Source organism: Podarcis tiliguerta, assembly GCF_965153285.1.
Source record: "Podarcis tiliguerta genome assembly, chromosome: 16".
In the NCBI taxonomy this organism is placed as follows: domain Eukaryota; kingdom Metazoa; phylum Chordata; class Lepidosauria; order Squamata; family Lacertidae; genus Podarcis; species Podarcis tiliguerta.
In genome coordinates, this window is record NC_139549.1 from 22,573,398 (window position 1) to 22,586,639 (window position 13,242).

At 49.9% G+C, this 13,242-nt stretch overlaps 2 protein-coding genes across 6 annotated transcripts in view; one reads left to right on the top strand and one right to left on the bottom strand.

Moving 5' to 3' along the window:
• CCDC60 (coiled-coil domain containing 60) overlaps window positions 1–3,113 on the top strand; it is a 53,247-nt gene extending 50,134 nt beyond the window's left edge. For 4 of the 5 annotated variants that reach the window (XM_083417690.1, XM_083417692.1, XM_083417694.1 and 1 more), the window contains one exon: window positions 104–315. In XM_083417690.1, coding sequence (XP_083273816.1) covers window positions 104–265 — 162 coding nt within the window. In that variant the 3' untranslated portion in view covers window positions 266–315. Of the gene's footprint in view, window positions 1–103; window positions 316–1,714; window positions 2,225–2,869 lie in introns of those variants that run through there. The other variant, XM_083417691.1, reaches the window with a different exon arrangement.
• A 524-nt stretch (window positions 3,114–3,637) lies between these two features.
• The window catches only part of GCN1 (GCN1 activator of EIF2AK4), a 61,458-nt gene continuing 51,853 nt past the window's right edge, over window positions 3,638–13,242 (bottom strand). The window contains exons 51-58 of the mRNA XM_083417500.1: window positions 11,072–11,302; window positions 10,554–10,747; window positions 10,236–10,350; window positions 8,606–8,702; window positions 6,968–7,116; window positions 6,711–6,818; window positions 5,465–5,683; window positions 3,638–4,332 (exon numbers count right to left, since the gene is read on the bottom strand). Coding sequence (XP_083273626.1) covers window positions 4,207–4,332; window positions 5,465–5,683; window positions 6,711–6,818; window positions 6,968–7,116; window positions 8,606–8,702; window positions 10,236–10,350; window positions 10,554–10,747; window positions 11,072–11,302 — 1,239 coding nt within the window. The 3' untranslated portion in view covers window positions 3,638–4,206. The remainder of the gene's footprint in view (window positions 4,333–5,464; window positions 5,684–6,710; window positions 6,819–6,967; window positions 7,117–8,605; window positions 8,703–10,235; window positions 10,351–10,553; window positions 10,748–11,071; window positions 11,303–13,242) is intronic.

Here is a 13,242-nt window from a genome sequence, read left to right on the forward strand (position 1 = left end):
TGTGCTCATTGTGGCCAAGCAGATCCCCTTTCTCAACCCTGGGTCCCCAGATGTTGTTGGACTACAACTCCCCCCTTCCTCTGGGCTCTGTCTCCTGTCCTAGGTAATTGAGGACGCGGCGGGCTTGGAGCTGCTTCAGTACCACCTCGAGAGGAGAACACCTGAGTTTGCTAAAGAACCACCCGAGGCAAAAGGGGGCAGGGGGAGTCTTGGACAGCAGAGGAATACTATTTCCCGTTTGTCTCGAGTGCCTCCGGGTGCATGAGAACCGAGAACATCCAACAAGAGATATCCAATACAGTTCCTTTCACATAAGTGCCGTGGTCCTGCAGGCTTGTTTTTAGAAGCTGCTCACACATCCCTCTCCTTGGGTGCAAGCAATTTTGGCAGGCGGAGAGGAGGGGGACGACCTTGTGTGGGAAAAGAGCCCAAGGGTCCTTGTGTTTTTTTCTTGTTTATACACACAGCCTATTGAATCTGCTTTTAGGTTTAAAGGAAAAAGAAAATTTGGGGGAAGATGATGCACACACCCCCTACATTCGCCCTCAATGGCATATTTAACTCGCCTTGTGCTGGATTGACTTGTTTAGACTGGCAAGGTATTGAAGGGAGGTAAATCTGCAACTAGGAGAGTTTCCTGACCAGTCCTGAACAAATGACTAGATGAGTGTGATTTGGATCTGCAGGGAACAACCGCAGTAGCTGCCTCTTACCAAGTCAGACCCTTGGGCCCATCTAGCTCAGTAATGTCCACACTGATTGGCAGCAGCTCTCCAGAGTTTCAGGCAGGGCCCTACTTGGGAGACAGCAGGATTTGAACTTGGGATCTTCTGCAGTTGCCCTACCACTGAGCTACAACTCTCCCCTGCTGCTGAACTAGTGGAGGTGCAGCTAGAGGGCTATAGCAGCAGAGGCAGAGGGCTAGAGGGCTATAGCAGCAGAGTCCAGCCTTGTAGCTCGTAAGCCAGATCTCCCACCAGGGTGACATTGCAGCAGGAATGATGTACCACTACCAAACCCACCTTCCACTTACTTGTCCCTCAACCAAAAACTCGTTTTGTTTCCGGCAATTCAAACAATACCAGTGCCAATTCCACCAATTGCTGCCTGTTTGGCTTCCAGTAACCTGGTTAGGAGGACCCATTCCTATAAGATATCCACCCAATAGATGGTGGGGAAACTAGTGTAGAGCCTAATCGCTCCTAATTGGGCTGTTTTTAAAAAGGATGCAAGTTCCAGGTCTTGTGCAAAACCTCTTCATCACTTTTGCGCAAGACCTCACTCTTATTATTTCAGGAAATGAAATGGGCATTTGCCTGTTGCCCCCTGAAAAAAGCAGACACTTCCGTTTTGCCCGGTGTGAAGCACGGTGGCCGAGGCTGGTAACACTTGCCATTGTGCTCTTCCTGGAGATTTTTGTTTATAAAAGATGTATACATGCAAAGGTATAGCAACAACCTCATGCATGTAAACAGCAGAACAAAAAAACAAACCAGAATGGTATTATCAGAGTTCAAGGGCAAATTCCAGCCAGGCAAGAAGCACTCAAGGAAGGTGCAAAGCAGGACAGGTGAGGGCTTAGTTACTAAGGCCAGATAGAGAACCCTAGAGAGCCACATTTGACCCCTGGGCTAAAGGTTTTTCACTCCTGCTCTGTGGCCTGTATGTTTCTCCTTTACAACCTGTCACACATTCCCTCTCGCCTCTTTCTTAGTTCCTGCGTGAATATATTGTGGAGATGCCCATGGACGATTACAAACAATGGTTACAGTCTCGAGTGACAATCCCTAAGCGAGCACACAGCGCTCCACCGATATGCTGAAAGGCCCCCTCCCCGCAAGGGCCGGGTCGAAAAGACTAAGGACAAAGGCTTCATTTTTTATATAAAAAAGAAATCAGACACATGCTGAGAAAGAGTTGGATGAAGCCGACACCTGGAGTGTCTACTTGGAGAACTGTACTCTTGCTCACACGCCTGGCAAGGGCCACACTCTAGAACCCTCTCAAAAGGCTGGAATTGCTCATTCTCAGAAAGGTTCATTTGGAATTACATCACCATCGCTTGCAGCTGCAGGCTCAAAATGACAAGGAAGAGAATTGAACAGCCAAAGCCATTTTAACTTTTAGATGTTTAATTTAATGTGGGACAGGAGGCATGGAATTACGTGCCTGTGGCAACCTGCAGTTTAGTGAAGGGAGCGGATCCCTTTGCTTGTGGTGATCAGCTCTCTCTGCTGAAAGGGAGCGGATCCCTTTGCTTGTGGTGATCAGCTCTCTCTGCTGAAAGGGAGCAGATCCCTTTGCTTGTGGTGATCAGCTCTCTCTGCTGAAAGGGAGCAGATCCCTTTGCTTGTGGTGATCAGCTCTCTCTGCTGAAAGGGAGCAGATCCCTTTGCTTGTGGTGATCAGCTCTCTCTGCTGAAAGGGAGCGGATCCCTTTGCTTGTGGTGATCAGCTCTCTCTGCTGAAAGGGAGCAGATCCCTTTGCTTGTGGTGATCAGCTCTCTCTGCTGAAAGGGAGCAGATCCCTTTGCTTGTGGTGATCAGCTCTCTCTGCTGAAAGGGAGCAGATCCCTTTGCTTGTGGTGATCAGCTCTCTCTGCTGAAAGGGAGCGGATCCCTTTGCTTGTGGTGATCAGCTCTCTCTGCTGAAAGGGAGCAGATCCCTTTGCTTGTGGTGATCAGCTCTCTCTGCTGAAAGGGAGCAGATCCCTTTGCTTGTGGTGATCAGCTCTCTCTGCTGAAAGGGAGCAGATCCCTTTGCTTGTGGTGATCAGCTCTCTCTGCTGAAAGGGAGCAGATCCCTTTGCTTGTGGTGATCAGCTCTCTCTGCTGAAAGGGAGCAGATCCCTTTGCTTGTGGTGATCAGCTCTCTCTGCTGAAAGGGAGCAGATCCCTTTGCTTGTGGTGATCAGCTCTCTCTGCTGAAAGGGAGCAGATCCCTTTGCTTGTGGTGATCAGCTCTCTCTGCTGAAAGGGAGCAGATCCCTTTGCTTGTGGTGATCAGCTCTCTCTGCTGAAAGGGGCAGTTCTGAGGCTTCAGACCAATGCCAGCATTTACAAATGTTTTGTTATTTCTGTATGCTTTGAATTATTAAAAAAATTGTTTTAGCAGTAGGCTTCTCATCCAGTTAGTAGAGCATTAGACTCTTAAGCTGAGGGTTGTGTGTTTGAGCCCCATAGTGGGCAAGACTCCTGCATTACAGGGGGTTGGACTAGATGACCCTCGTGGTCCCTTTGAACTCTACAATTCTATGATATACTGAGCTTCCACTTAGGGATCCAGTATCTGCAGACAGGATTTACTCGTTCATCAGATAACACACCTTGTCTCCTACTGCCATCTTCTGTACAAGAGAGGATCTCACCGAACAACCTTGCACGTGATTTTTAAGCAGGGCTGGTGGTATTTCAAAGGTCAGTGCTCATGATCTCACCAACTGACAGAGAGGAAAACGAAAACCTTGCTAAGGCATTTGCTAAAAATGATTTCACTATCCAGTGAAAGTCCTTATGATCCTGGAAACACATCACTGGATTCTAGAAAACCACAAGTAGCTCTTTTTAATGAATTACAGGAAACCATATCTGTGCCATGCTGAAGTGCGTATCTGCAAATAATGCTTTAGCACCACAGTTTCGTTTCAAAGCTTTTTATTAAACTGTCACCCAAACAGCCTAATTTTCATCCCCCTTTCGCCTCTAATTTCTGAGGCTCTTTAAATTAAGTTTTGATTTACAGAATTTGCAGCCCCCCGAGCTACAACAACAGCAAATCAGCAGCACATCAAAACAAACTGCTCAACTTCCACAGAACTCTTTAATTCCACTTACACAGAGTGGGAATTGCTCCTTTAACACAAAGGTGGGGAGGGAGATTCACAACGGGACCAACTACCAATTACCGGTTCACAATTGATAGGACTCCTTCACCATGTAATTCTGTGTTTAAAAAAAAAAAATTAAAGTGTGGGGGAGCCAAATTCTATTTATTTATTTACTTAACCTATCAGAACTCTTATTAAGGCTATTCTGGTTTACTTCTTTATTAAAATACTCCGGAAGCCCTTTTTTCTTTGTTTTCCATAAGCGCCCATCAGAATTTAGCATTTTCGAAAATGAAAACATTTCCACTGGTGTTTTGAGTTGTAATGTTGATGCAGTGATGGGTACGGAGGGCCACCTCTCCCTTCTGCGCCTTGAAAATCACGTCAGGATCGTGTCGTCAATCTGCTCAATGGAGTCGGCCTGGCTAGCGAGCTTCTTCAGGGATCGACGGCAGCTCTCGTTCAGCAGTTCCAGACTGGCGGCATCGAGGATCTTGGAGACGGACTGCAGGAAATAATTGTTATTAGAGGAAAGGGTGTGTGGTGTGGGAGGTGGCCACGAAGCCTGCTTCTGTGGCTCATCATGGCAGCAGCTAATGCTCATTGGGGGGAAAGCAAGGAGATCAGCAATAGGTGGAGCTAGAGCCATGGATGGGCACAGCCACCCTCTGACTGGTTGTAAGAAGAAGGAAGGCGGGTGGGGGACTGGCTAAGGGCAGGTGGGGACTAGTGTGGCAGTGCCCTGTTTGCCCAAATGGACCACAATCAGCACTATTAAAGCTAAGGCTAAGTGAAAACCCTCTGGGGGAGGCAGCAAACATTTCTGAACAGGCAGCAGCAGAACTTTCCATTCTATCCCTGGATACCTGAAGGAGCATCTCCATCCCCATCGTTCAGCCCAGACACTGAGGTCCAGCTCCGAGGGCCTTCTGGTGGTTCCCTCACTGCGAGAAGTGAGGTTACAGGGAACCAGGCAGAGGGCCTTCTTGGTAGTGGCACCTGCCCTGTGGACCGCCCTCCCATCAGATGTCAAGGAAAGGCCGTATTTACTAGAGTCTAATGTGCCATCAAATCTAATACACCCCTCGATTTTCAGAAGGTTGAATACACAAACGTAAATGTGCCGTCGAATCTAACGCGCACCTTAATTTTCGTGGCACAATTTAGCCAAAAAAGGTGAGCATTTGATTTGAGTAAATACGGTAAATAACTATACAACTTTTAGAAGGCAACTGAAAGCTTCCCTGCGTAGGGACGTTTTTAATGTCTGGTGTCTTACAGTGGTTTAATTTGTTGGAAGCTGCCCAGAGTGACTGGGCAACCCGGTCAGATGGGCAGCATAGAAATTATAATTATCATCCCTAAACAACGTGACACCGCGATGCGGCATCATCCTGAGGAGGTAGCTGGAGGTGGGGGAATGGAGGTCCACAGTTCCGTATCAAGGGGGTGAGCAGAGAGGACAGAGGTCACACACTACAAAGGACTTGGCTGGCGTTACCACCAGCACAGAACCGGGAGCGGGAGATTTTTACAACTTAGGAAGAAGATGCTTCTGCCAATTAGTAGAGAGCGTGAGGAAGGGAGGGGGAGAGGGGGAAGAGAAACTGACTTCCTCCTCCAAGATGGGCCAATACCTGAAGCACTTCCTCGCCCTCTCGCATCTTCAGGAGGTTGACGATGGCCTGGTCGCTGTAGGCCCTGACGCTGGTGTTCTTGTCTTTTGTATTGTCCAGAAGCGCTTTGAGGATGGGCTTCATGGTCTGGGGATCCAAGGGAGGGAGGGGGCTTTTGTTGGCCCACCAGAGCATCTTCTCTGCCACTAACTTGATGTCGCTGGATGGATTCTGAAGACACTGCAAGGGAAAACACACACACAAACTTCAGTTCCGAACAAGAAGCTAATTTTTACTAACAAAACAACTCAACACAAACAACTACAGGTTGTCCTTAGAAAGAATGATGATATTTACAAGTTACAATTCAGAATTAAAAGCAGTGAAAACACATTACAGTCACAGGACACCCGCCGTCAGAAAACAGTCAGTGGAGGCAACAGGCCTGTCAGAAGAAAAAAGTGTTTGTGTGCCCGCAAAAGGAAAACGGAAAAGGGGCCAGCCTAGCCTCCAGTGGAAGCGAGTTCCCGAGTCTGGGAGCAGCCACTGAGAAGGCCTCTCTCCTAGGCAATAGCTAGGGGATAATACAAATGACTTCATTGTATCCTGATACAATTTCCTTCTTCTGACACACTGGGCACCTCTTGGCCTCCTGGCTCTCACCCAGGACTCCCAAAACCCCATCCTGGCCCCAAGCAAACTCATACATCACCCTGCTAAATCTCACAATGAAGAAGGTTCCTGGAACCTGCTGGCATTGCTCAAGCCTCTTGCTCTAGGGCAGGACAATCTAACTTTTTTATACCAAGTGGGCTGCAAGAGTAGTTCAACATGGAACCTGGGGGCTGCACACTGCCTTGTTCTGCCAGGTTGGGGGCGGGGAGCGAGGTCAAAATTTGACACCCCCCTCAACCCTCAATGCTGCCTTCCCAAAGCTGGATTGAGCACTGTGCCAGGCTTTTGGAAGGAGGCATGAGGCTCTGGCAGGGTCCTAGAAGGCCCCCCCCCACACATTTCCCCAAAGCTGGGGTGTCAATTTTTGCTGCGGTCCGCCATAAAAAAGGCGTCAAGGGCTACATGTGGCCCTCAGGCCGTGCATCGGACCACTCTGCTCTAGGGCTTACATGCAGGCTCTTTGTACACAGCAAGGAAGGAGCCAGCAAAGGACAGGCCACAGTCCTGTGCTCATCCAAACCACATCTGGCTGGTTCCTGGAAAGCAGATCTCTGATTACCAGCAAAGTCCATACATTCAGAAAGGGGCTCACCTTAATGAAGAGGTTGGAGAGTTTGGCGGGCAGATTTCCCCCATTGGCTTCTATGTGGTACTTCATCAGGAAACCCATCCCTCTGATGCCACTGATCGCAATTGGGATCTGGAGAAGAAGAAGCAGGAAAGTGACATTCGGAACTCCTTGCCACTGGACTTCACAACCTCGAGGCGGTACTCGTTTTGTCTTTCAGATCAGGGCCTCCCGGATTTAAGGCCTAACACCCGACAGCCATGCTGGAAGGAGACGCTTACCCGGTCCGCAGTAGTATTGCTAAAGATCATTTCATGGACGCTGTTGCTGTATTTGGGGGCGCACACTCTGCCGGGGGCCACGCTGACAGCCACGGAAAGCGCCAGGCTGCGCCCGTGCCGCACCATCCAGTCAATGCCAGAGACGTCCGCTGCAGGAGTGAAGGAAGAGAGTTTCTGAGCCTGGCATCAGGCCAACACTTCCTCTCCCCCGCAAATCTGGATGGCACCTGTATTTTCAGGATGCCAATCATTTTAAAACAATGGTTCCTAAATTGGGTGGTGCTGCCCCCTGGGATTACTGAAGGGGGCACAAAGAGGCAAGGGGGGGTCACAGGAGGTGTAAATGGCTATCTGACTTTGAATAGCTGTTAGGACCACGATACCTAAAGGACCACCTCTTTCCATATGAACCTACCTGGACCCTGAGATCATCTTCTGAGGCCCTCCTTCGTGTGCCTCCTCCTCGAGAGGTCCGGAGGGTGGCAACACAAGAACGGGGCCTTCTCTGCAGTGGCTCCCTGTCTCTGGAATGCTCTCCCTAGGGAAGTTTGCCTGGCGCCTTCATTATACACCTTTAGGCGCCAGGCAAAAATGTTCCTTTTTAACCAGGCCTTTGGTTGATCCGATTTACATCCTATACCCTTTTAAAATGTGGTGGGGGGGGGGCTATTGGGTTGTTTTTATTTTTATTAGGTATTTTGTGGTCTTATATCTTGATTTTACTCTGTCAAATGCCCTGAGACCCCCTGGTATAGAGCAGTATATAAACTCAATCAATCAGTGATCAAGTTTGTCAATTTTGTTAAGTTAACTAAATAGTCTTAATTGCATACTGAATAAATGTGCAATTAATTGTTACTCTTTTGAATTTTATTGTGTTATTATCTTCCTTAGTGGGTTGTGGAAACTGCTATTTTGAACAATGCTTTTTTTAGAGGGTAGGGGGCACTGGGAATGTGTTTGTGCAACCGAGGGGGCAATGGCCTGAAAAAGCTTTCCCAGTGTAAATTTAAAATCCGTAACTTAAGAACTGAACCAGGGCACTCCAACCAACTCAATCCCTAGCATGCCACCCAGTCTGAGGTCTGGGGCACTCCATTACATACAGAATGACAACAATCATAATAATTTTTACAGCCTCCTAGTGGACAGAGAAAGGGACGCGGGTGGCGCTGTGGGTAAAAACTCAGCGCCTAGGACTTGCCGATCGTATGGTCGGCGGTTCGAATACCCGCGGCAGGGCGAGCTCCCGTCGTTCAGTCCCAGCTCCTGCCCACCTAGCAGTTCGAAAGCACTCTTAAGTGCAAGTAGATAAATAGGTACCGCTTTATAGCGGGAAGGTAAACGGCGTTTCCGTGTGCGGCTCTGGCTCGCCAGAGCAGCTTCGTCACGCTGGCCACGTGACCCGGAAGTGTCTCCGGACAGCGCTGGCCCCCGGCCTCTTAAGCGAGATGGGCGCACAACCCCAGAGTCGGTCACGACTGGCCCGTAAGGGCAGGGGTACCTTTACCTTTACCTTAGTGGACAGAGAAGACAGTACTGTTTCCCCACCCAGGTCTGGACCACTCTATGGTGACAAGCTGAGAGGACACCTTTTCTGCTCCTGGGAATCATTCTGCACCCCCTGCCAAAGCATACCTAGCAGGTGATTCTGGAGAACACTGCCAAGTTCTTCTTCCGACAGAAACGCACACAGCTCTGCCAGGCAGCCAGCGGAGGCCATACGGGTGGCATCCTAAAAGGAAATATTTCAAGTAACGTTGAGGCTTTCCAGCAAAACAGAGGTTCTAGCAGGAACACACTTGGGTTTCTCTAGGTTCTGTTCCTATACACTTAATGCCTGGCAAAAGAATAGCATGAGGTCGCCCTCGTACCAGATGCTGCCCCCCTTTGAGAGCTCTTTCGCAGTCACTCTCATGTTAATCACTCGATTTTAAGGGGTGAGTTCATTTTGCAAAAGAAATGAAAAAAATGAATCGAGTGAGGCCCAGGGGGGGAAACAGGGAAGAGAGAACTTCTTGAAAGTCCTGGGAAACAAACTCATCTTGTATTAAGGTGGAGGTAAAGAAGATTGGGACGCGGGTGGCGCTGTGGGTAAAAGCCTCAGCGCCTAGGGCTTGCCGATCGAAAGGTCGGTGGTTCGAATCCCCGCGGTGGGGTGCGCTCCCGCTGTTCGGTCCCAGCGCCTGCCAACCTAGCAGTTCGAAAGCACCCCTGGGTGCAAGTAGATAAATAGGGACCGCTTACTAGCGGGAAGGTAAACGGCATTTCCGTGTGCGGCTCTGGCTCGCCAGAGCAGCGATGTCACGCTGGCCACGTGACCCGGAAGTGTCTTCGGACAGCGCTGGCCCCCGGCCTCTTAAGTGAGATGGGCGCACAACCCTAGAGTCTGTCAAGACTGGCCCGTACGGGCAGGGGTACCTTTACCTTTACTTAAAGAAGATTGAGAGAAAACTCTCCAACCTTCCTGTCCTGTGCAGATCTGATGCTGGACTGGTACCCTAGGGCTGCTATTCTCACTTCTGACTTCCCACCCTTGGGGGATGAGGCATCTTTCCTCCCTCCCTCCCCCTACAGAGATAGAAGAACAAGCAGGGCTCTTTGCACCCCCACCTTAGTTAGATGAAAATATCCTAGTTCTATCAACCAAGTATTTCCTTTAATAAACGTCCTCGTTTTCCTAAAGGCAAAGTCTCCATGTGATCGCATTCAGGGTATATAAAAGGTGCTGCTCTAAGTGAAGATTCATTGCTAAGCTCGACTTCAGTCAAGACCAAATCCTATCAAGTGCTGTATATGTGGCCCTGAGCTCCTTGGAAGAACGGGAAGAGGAAAAGGTGGTAATATTTTTTTTGAACAAGCACACACAAAGCTGCCAAGAGGCCCTTGGCCCATCTATGACTACAACTAGCTGTGGCACTCCAAAGCTGGAGGCAGCGTCCCTTTAGGCTGTAGCTATGAGCCTTCTCACAGTATAGGGCAGATCAGCTTCTACAAAAATCAAACTACCGTATACTGGAGTATAAGCTGACTTTTTCAGCACATTTTTAATGCTGAAAAAGCCCCCCTCGGCTTATACTCGAGTGAGGGTCCTTTCAGGCTGCTCCTTCCTCCTCCGCCGCCTTTGCCACCACCACCAGGTTTGTGGTGTGGTGAACTGGCTTATACTCGAGTCAATAAGTTTTCCAAGGTTTTTGTACTAAAATTAGGTGCCTCGGCTTATATTCGGATTGGCTTATACTCTAGTATATAGGGTAATTAAAAATACCTCGTCGTGTCCCAACATGCCCAGGAGCACCGTGGTGATGTTCTTCCTAACAGCAGCATCAACTTTAGCACCAGCGCTTTGAGTGACGAACCGCAAGGCCTGGAGCATCGTGTCCCTGGAAAGCAGCAAGAAACGTTAGGTCCACCAGCCGGTCAGGGACGATCACTTCCTTCAAGTCAAGCCTAAGCCTTGGAAATCCTGCCTGGGAGAAGTCCCTCGTCACAGGATACCCCTCCTGCCCCGAGCCAAGAGACAGGAAGCAACCACTCCGTGTGGCTTCTGGTCCCCCGACACTTCAGCCCCCAGAATCTCGCTTGCCTGATGCCAGAATCTTCGCTGGTTCGGATGCCGTTCAGCAGCTCGGTGAAGAGTGGGTCGACTTTGGCATGCATGGCAATCAGCTTCCCCAGGGCGTCGGCGGCCTTCAGGCGGACAATGCGGTTGGGGTCTTGCAGCGCCTTCGTGAAGGTGGTTTGCAGCTGGGGCAGGAAGGGCTTCAGAGCAATGCCCACCTGTAACATGTCGGAGAAAGCACATCAGCAGAGCCAGCGGCAAAAAAGCGTGACCGCCGCTTCCAAGAAAACATGGCAGCCCCTCAATTCTCTGGTTGATTCTCTGTGATTTCTGTTGGCTTGTTTGCCAGGCTGATCTTACTGGGGCTGCTCCTCAAGGTTTCGGCACTAGAGGTCTGCTGTGAGTAGGAAAGCTGGAGGAAAGAAGCACGCAGCTTCTAAGCAGGGCTCCTCAACCTCCAATCCAGAGGATCTCAGTCTGATAATACCGTTCTCAAAAGGTTTCTCAACGCACAGCGACCGCCCAAAGCGCTCGCCACTTACCTTCGCCAGCAGAAGGCTCAGCGTCTCAAGCAGAGCCACCTTGACGTTCCAGCTGAACCGGTCTCCCAAGATGCGGATGAGCGGCCCCGTAATGCTCACGACGGAGGGCTTCAGGGCTTCGGCCGAGGTCAGCTTGATCACAAGCCCCAGCGCCTTGGCCGCCTCCTCCTTCTGCTCCGAGCTGCCCGTCAGGACTCCCTCCCGAAGCACAGGAAGGATGGACGTCACGCCCTGTGTAAAAAGGGGTGGGGGAGGGAGGAAGAAGACAAGTGGGGAAATAAATGAAGAGGGAAGTCGTAAGAGTTTTGTGCATTTTGTATTTAAATTGTGATTTTATGTTGAAACTGTCCTGAGACCCACAGGTCGATATCCAAATAATAATATTATCATCATCATCAAACCTTTTATTGGCATCACATACAAACATCCAAAACAAATCAATACAGCTTTACCACTACCCCAGTGGCACAAAACATTTGCTAAAAGGAAGGAGGCAGAGCAGTCTATCGTCACATCTCTAGGTCTCCAGGGAGATCAGACGTCTGCAGTGTATTTCAAGGACAAAAAACCAAATAGAGATATTTAGCCACTAACCCGGTGAGCTCCTGTTCATTCCCCAGTAATAGAAAATGTATGACCTCCAACTCTGGTTTCCATTTGGGGATACAGAGTTGATCTAGAAATTGCTGACGGAGATCAGCATATAGTTTACAATTAAGAACCCTATGTGTAAGGGTTTCCACCAGGTGGTCTTCACATGGGCAAGTTCTTTCTCCTTCCACCCTGCCTGAGAACCTTCCCCAAAGGAGGTTTGATGGATTTGAATTAAATCTGGCCAGCGAAAATGCCCTTCTTTCTTGAGGGTTAAGCAGAAATTCACGGTAATTGTGGTTAGTTTCATGTGCCCAAGAAAGTTGAAAATAAAGAGGGGAAATAATAGTAGTAGTAGTAGTAGTAGTTGTTGTAGTAGTTCCTTTATGCTCTGCTCAGCTAGTGGGGGAAAGGAAGCAGAAAAAGGGAGACCTTGGGCTGCTCCTAAGCGGGCCATATTCACTTCTCACTGTTTGCTTTCCCTTCTCTTGACCAGAGAGGGATTTTCTTTTGCGATTCCAGTGGTGTCCCTCATCCAGGTGTGTGGGCCAAATGTGGCTCTCCAGGCTCCTCTGGCTGGCTTTCAGGACTCTCCCCTGGACCTGCACCCCCCTTAGCCACGCCCTCTTCCCCAGGCCTCACCCCTCAGTGACCCTGCTCTGCACCCTCGAGTATTTTTTTGCCTGGCTGGAAAGTGTCCCTGAATTCTGACCATGTCTCTTTCTTGCCTGGCTGGAGGACAGAGAGGGGCATGGGGGGGGGGTAAGACTAGCTTCCTGAGCAATGGTACAATCTGCACCCATTTCTCTGCCCACTTTTGCCTCTGGCTCCACCCACCCGTCACTGGGCATGCAGCCCTTGGGTTGAAAGATGTCTCCCATCCCTGCTCTAGTCAGCCAACTAATCATCCTGCTTGCCTTTTCAAGGAAGTCCCTTGACCAGAGGTTTTCAACGTTTTTTGATTCCACGGCTCCCTTAACCAACTCCATTCTTTCTGCGGCACCCCTGTGGGGCTCAGGATCCCAGTTATGTCACCCCTTGCCTGCAGAGCTGGCAGCCCCTCACCCTTTTTGAACACCCTCCCTTGTGGAGTGTTCACTCAGCCTCTTCTCCCTTCTCCTTGGGAGTCCTCCAGGCAGCTGCTGCAACCGTCCCTGGTCCCTGAGCTGCCCGTCCTTGCCCCAAAGAGAGGTGCCTCCTCACACTGCCCCATAGGGGCCTGGGAAGCACCCCCTGACCTGCCCCAGAGGCACCAAGAGGAGCTTGTAGCCAGGGCTGCTGCAACACACAACTGTGCAAGCCTTTGGGAGGCAGAGAGGCGAGAGGGCATCAGAGGAAGGGAGGGAAGGAAAGAAGGACAGAGGCCAGTGTTGCCTGCGGCATCCCTGACCATCATTCAAGGTGTACCCCAGGGTGCCACTGCCCTTGACCACCACCACCACCACCGCAATTCTCTCCCTCTCAGGGCCAGAAGAAGGCAAAGATCACCCAGGCTGGCAGCCCTGCCTTGAACTCTTCTCGAGAGATTTTTGCGGGCTTAACAATAATAAAAACAGAAAAATGAACAATGATTAAAAACC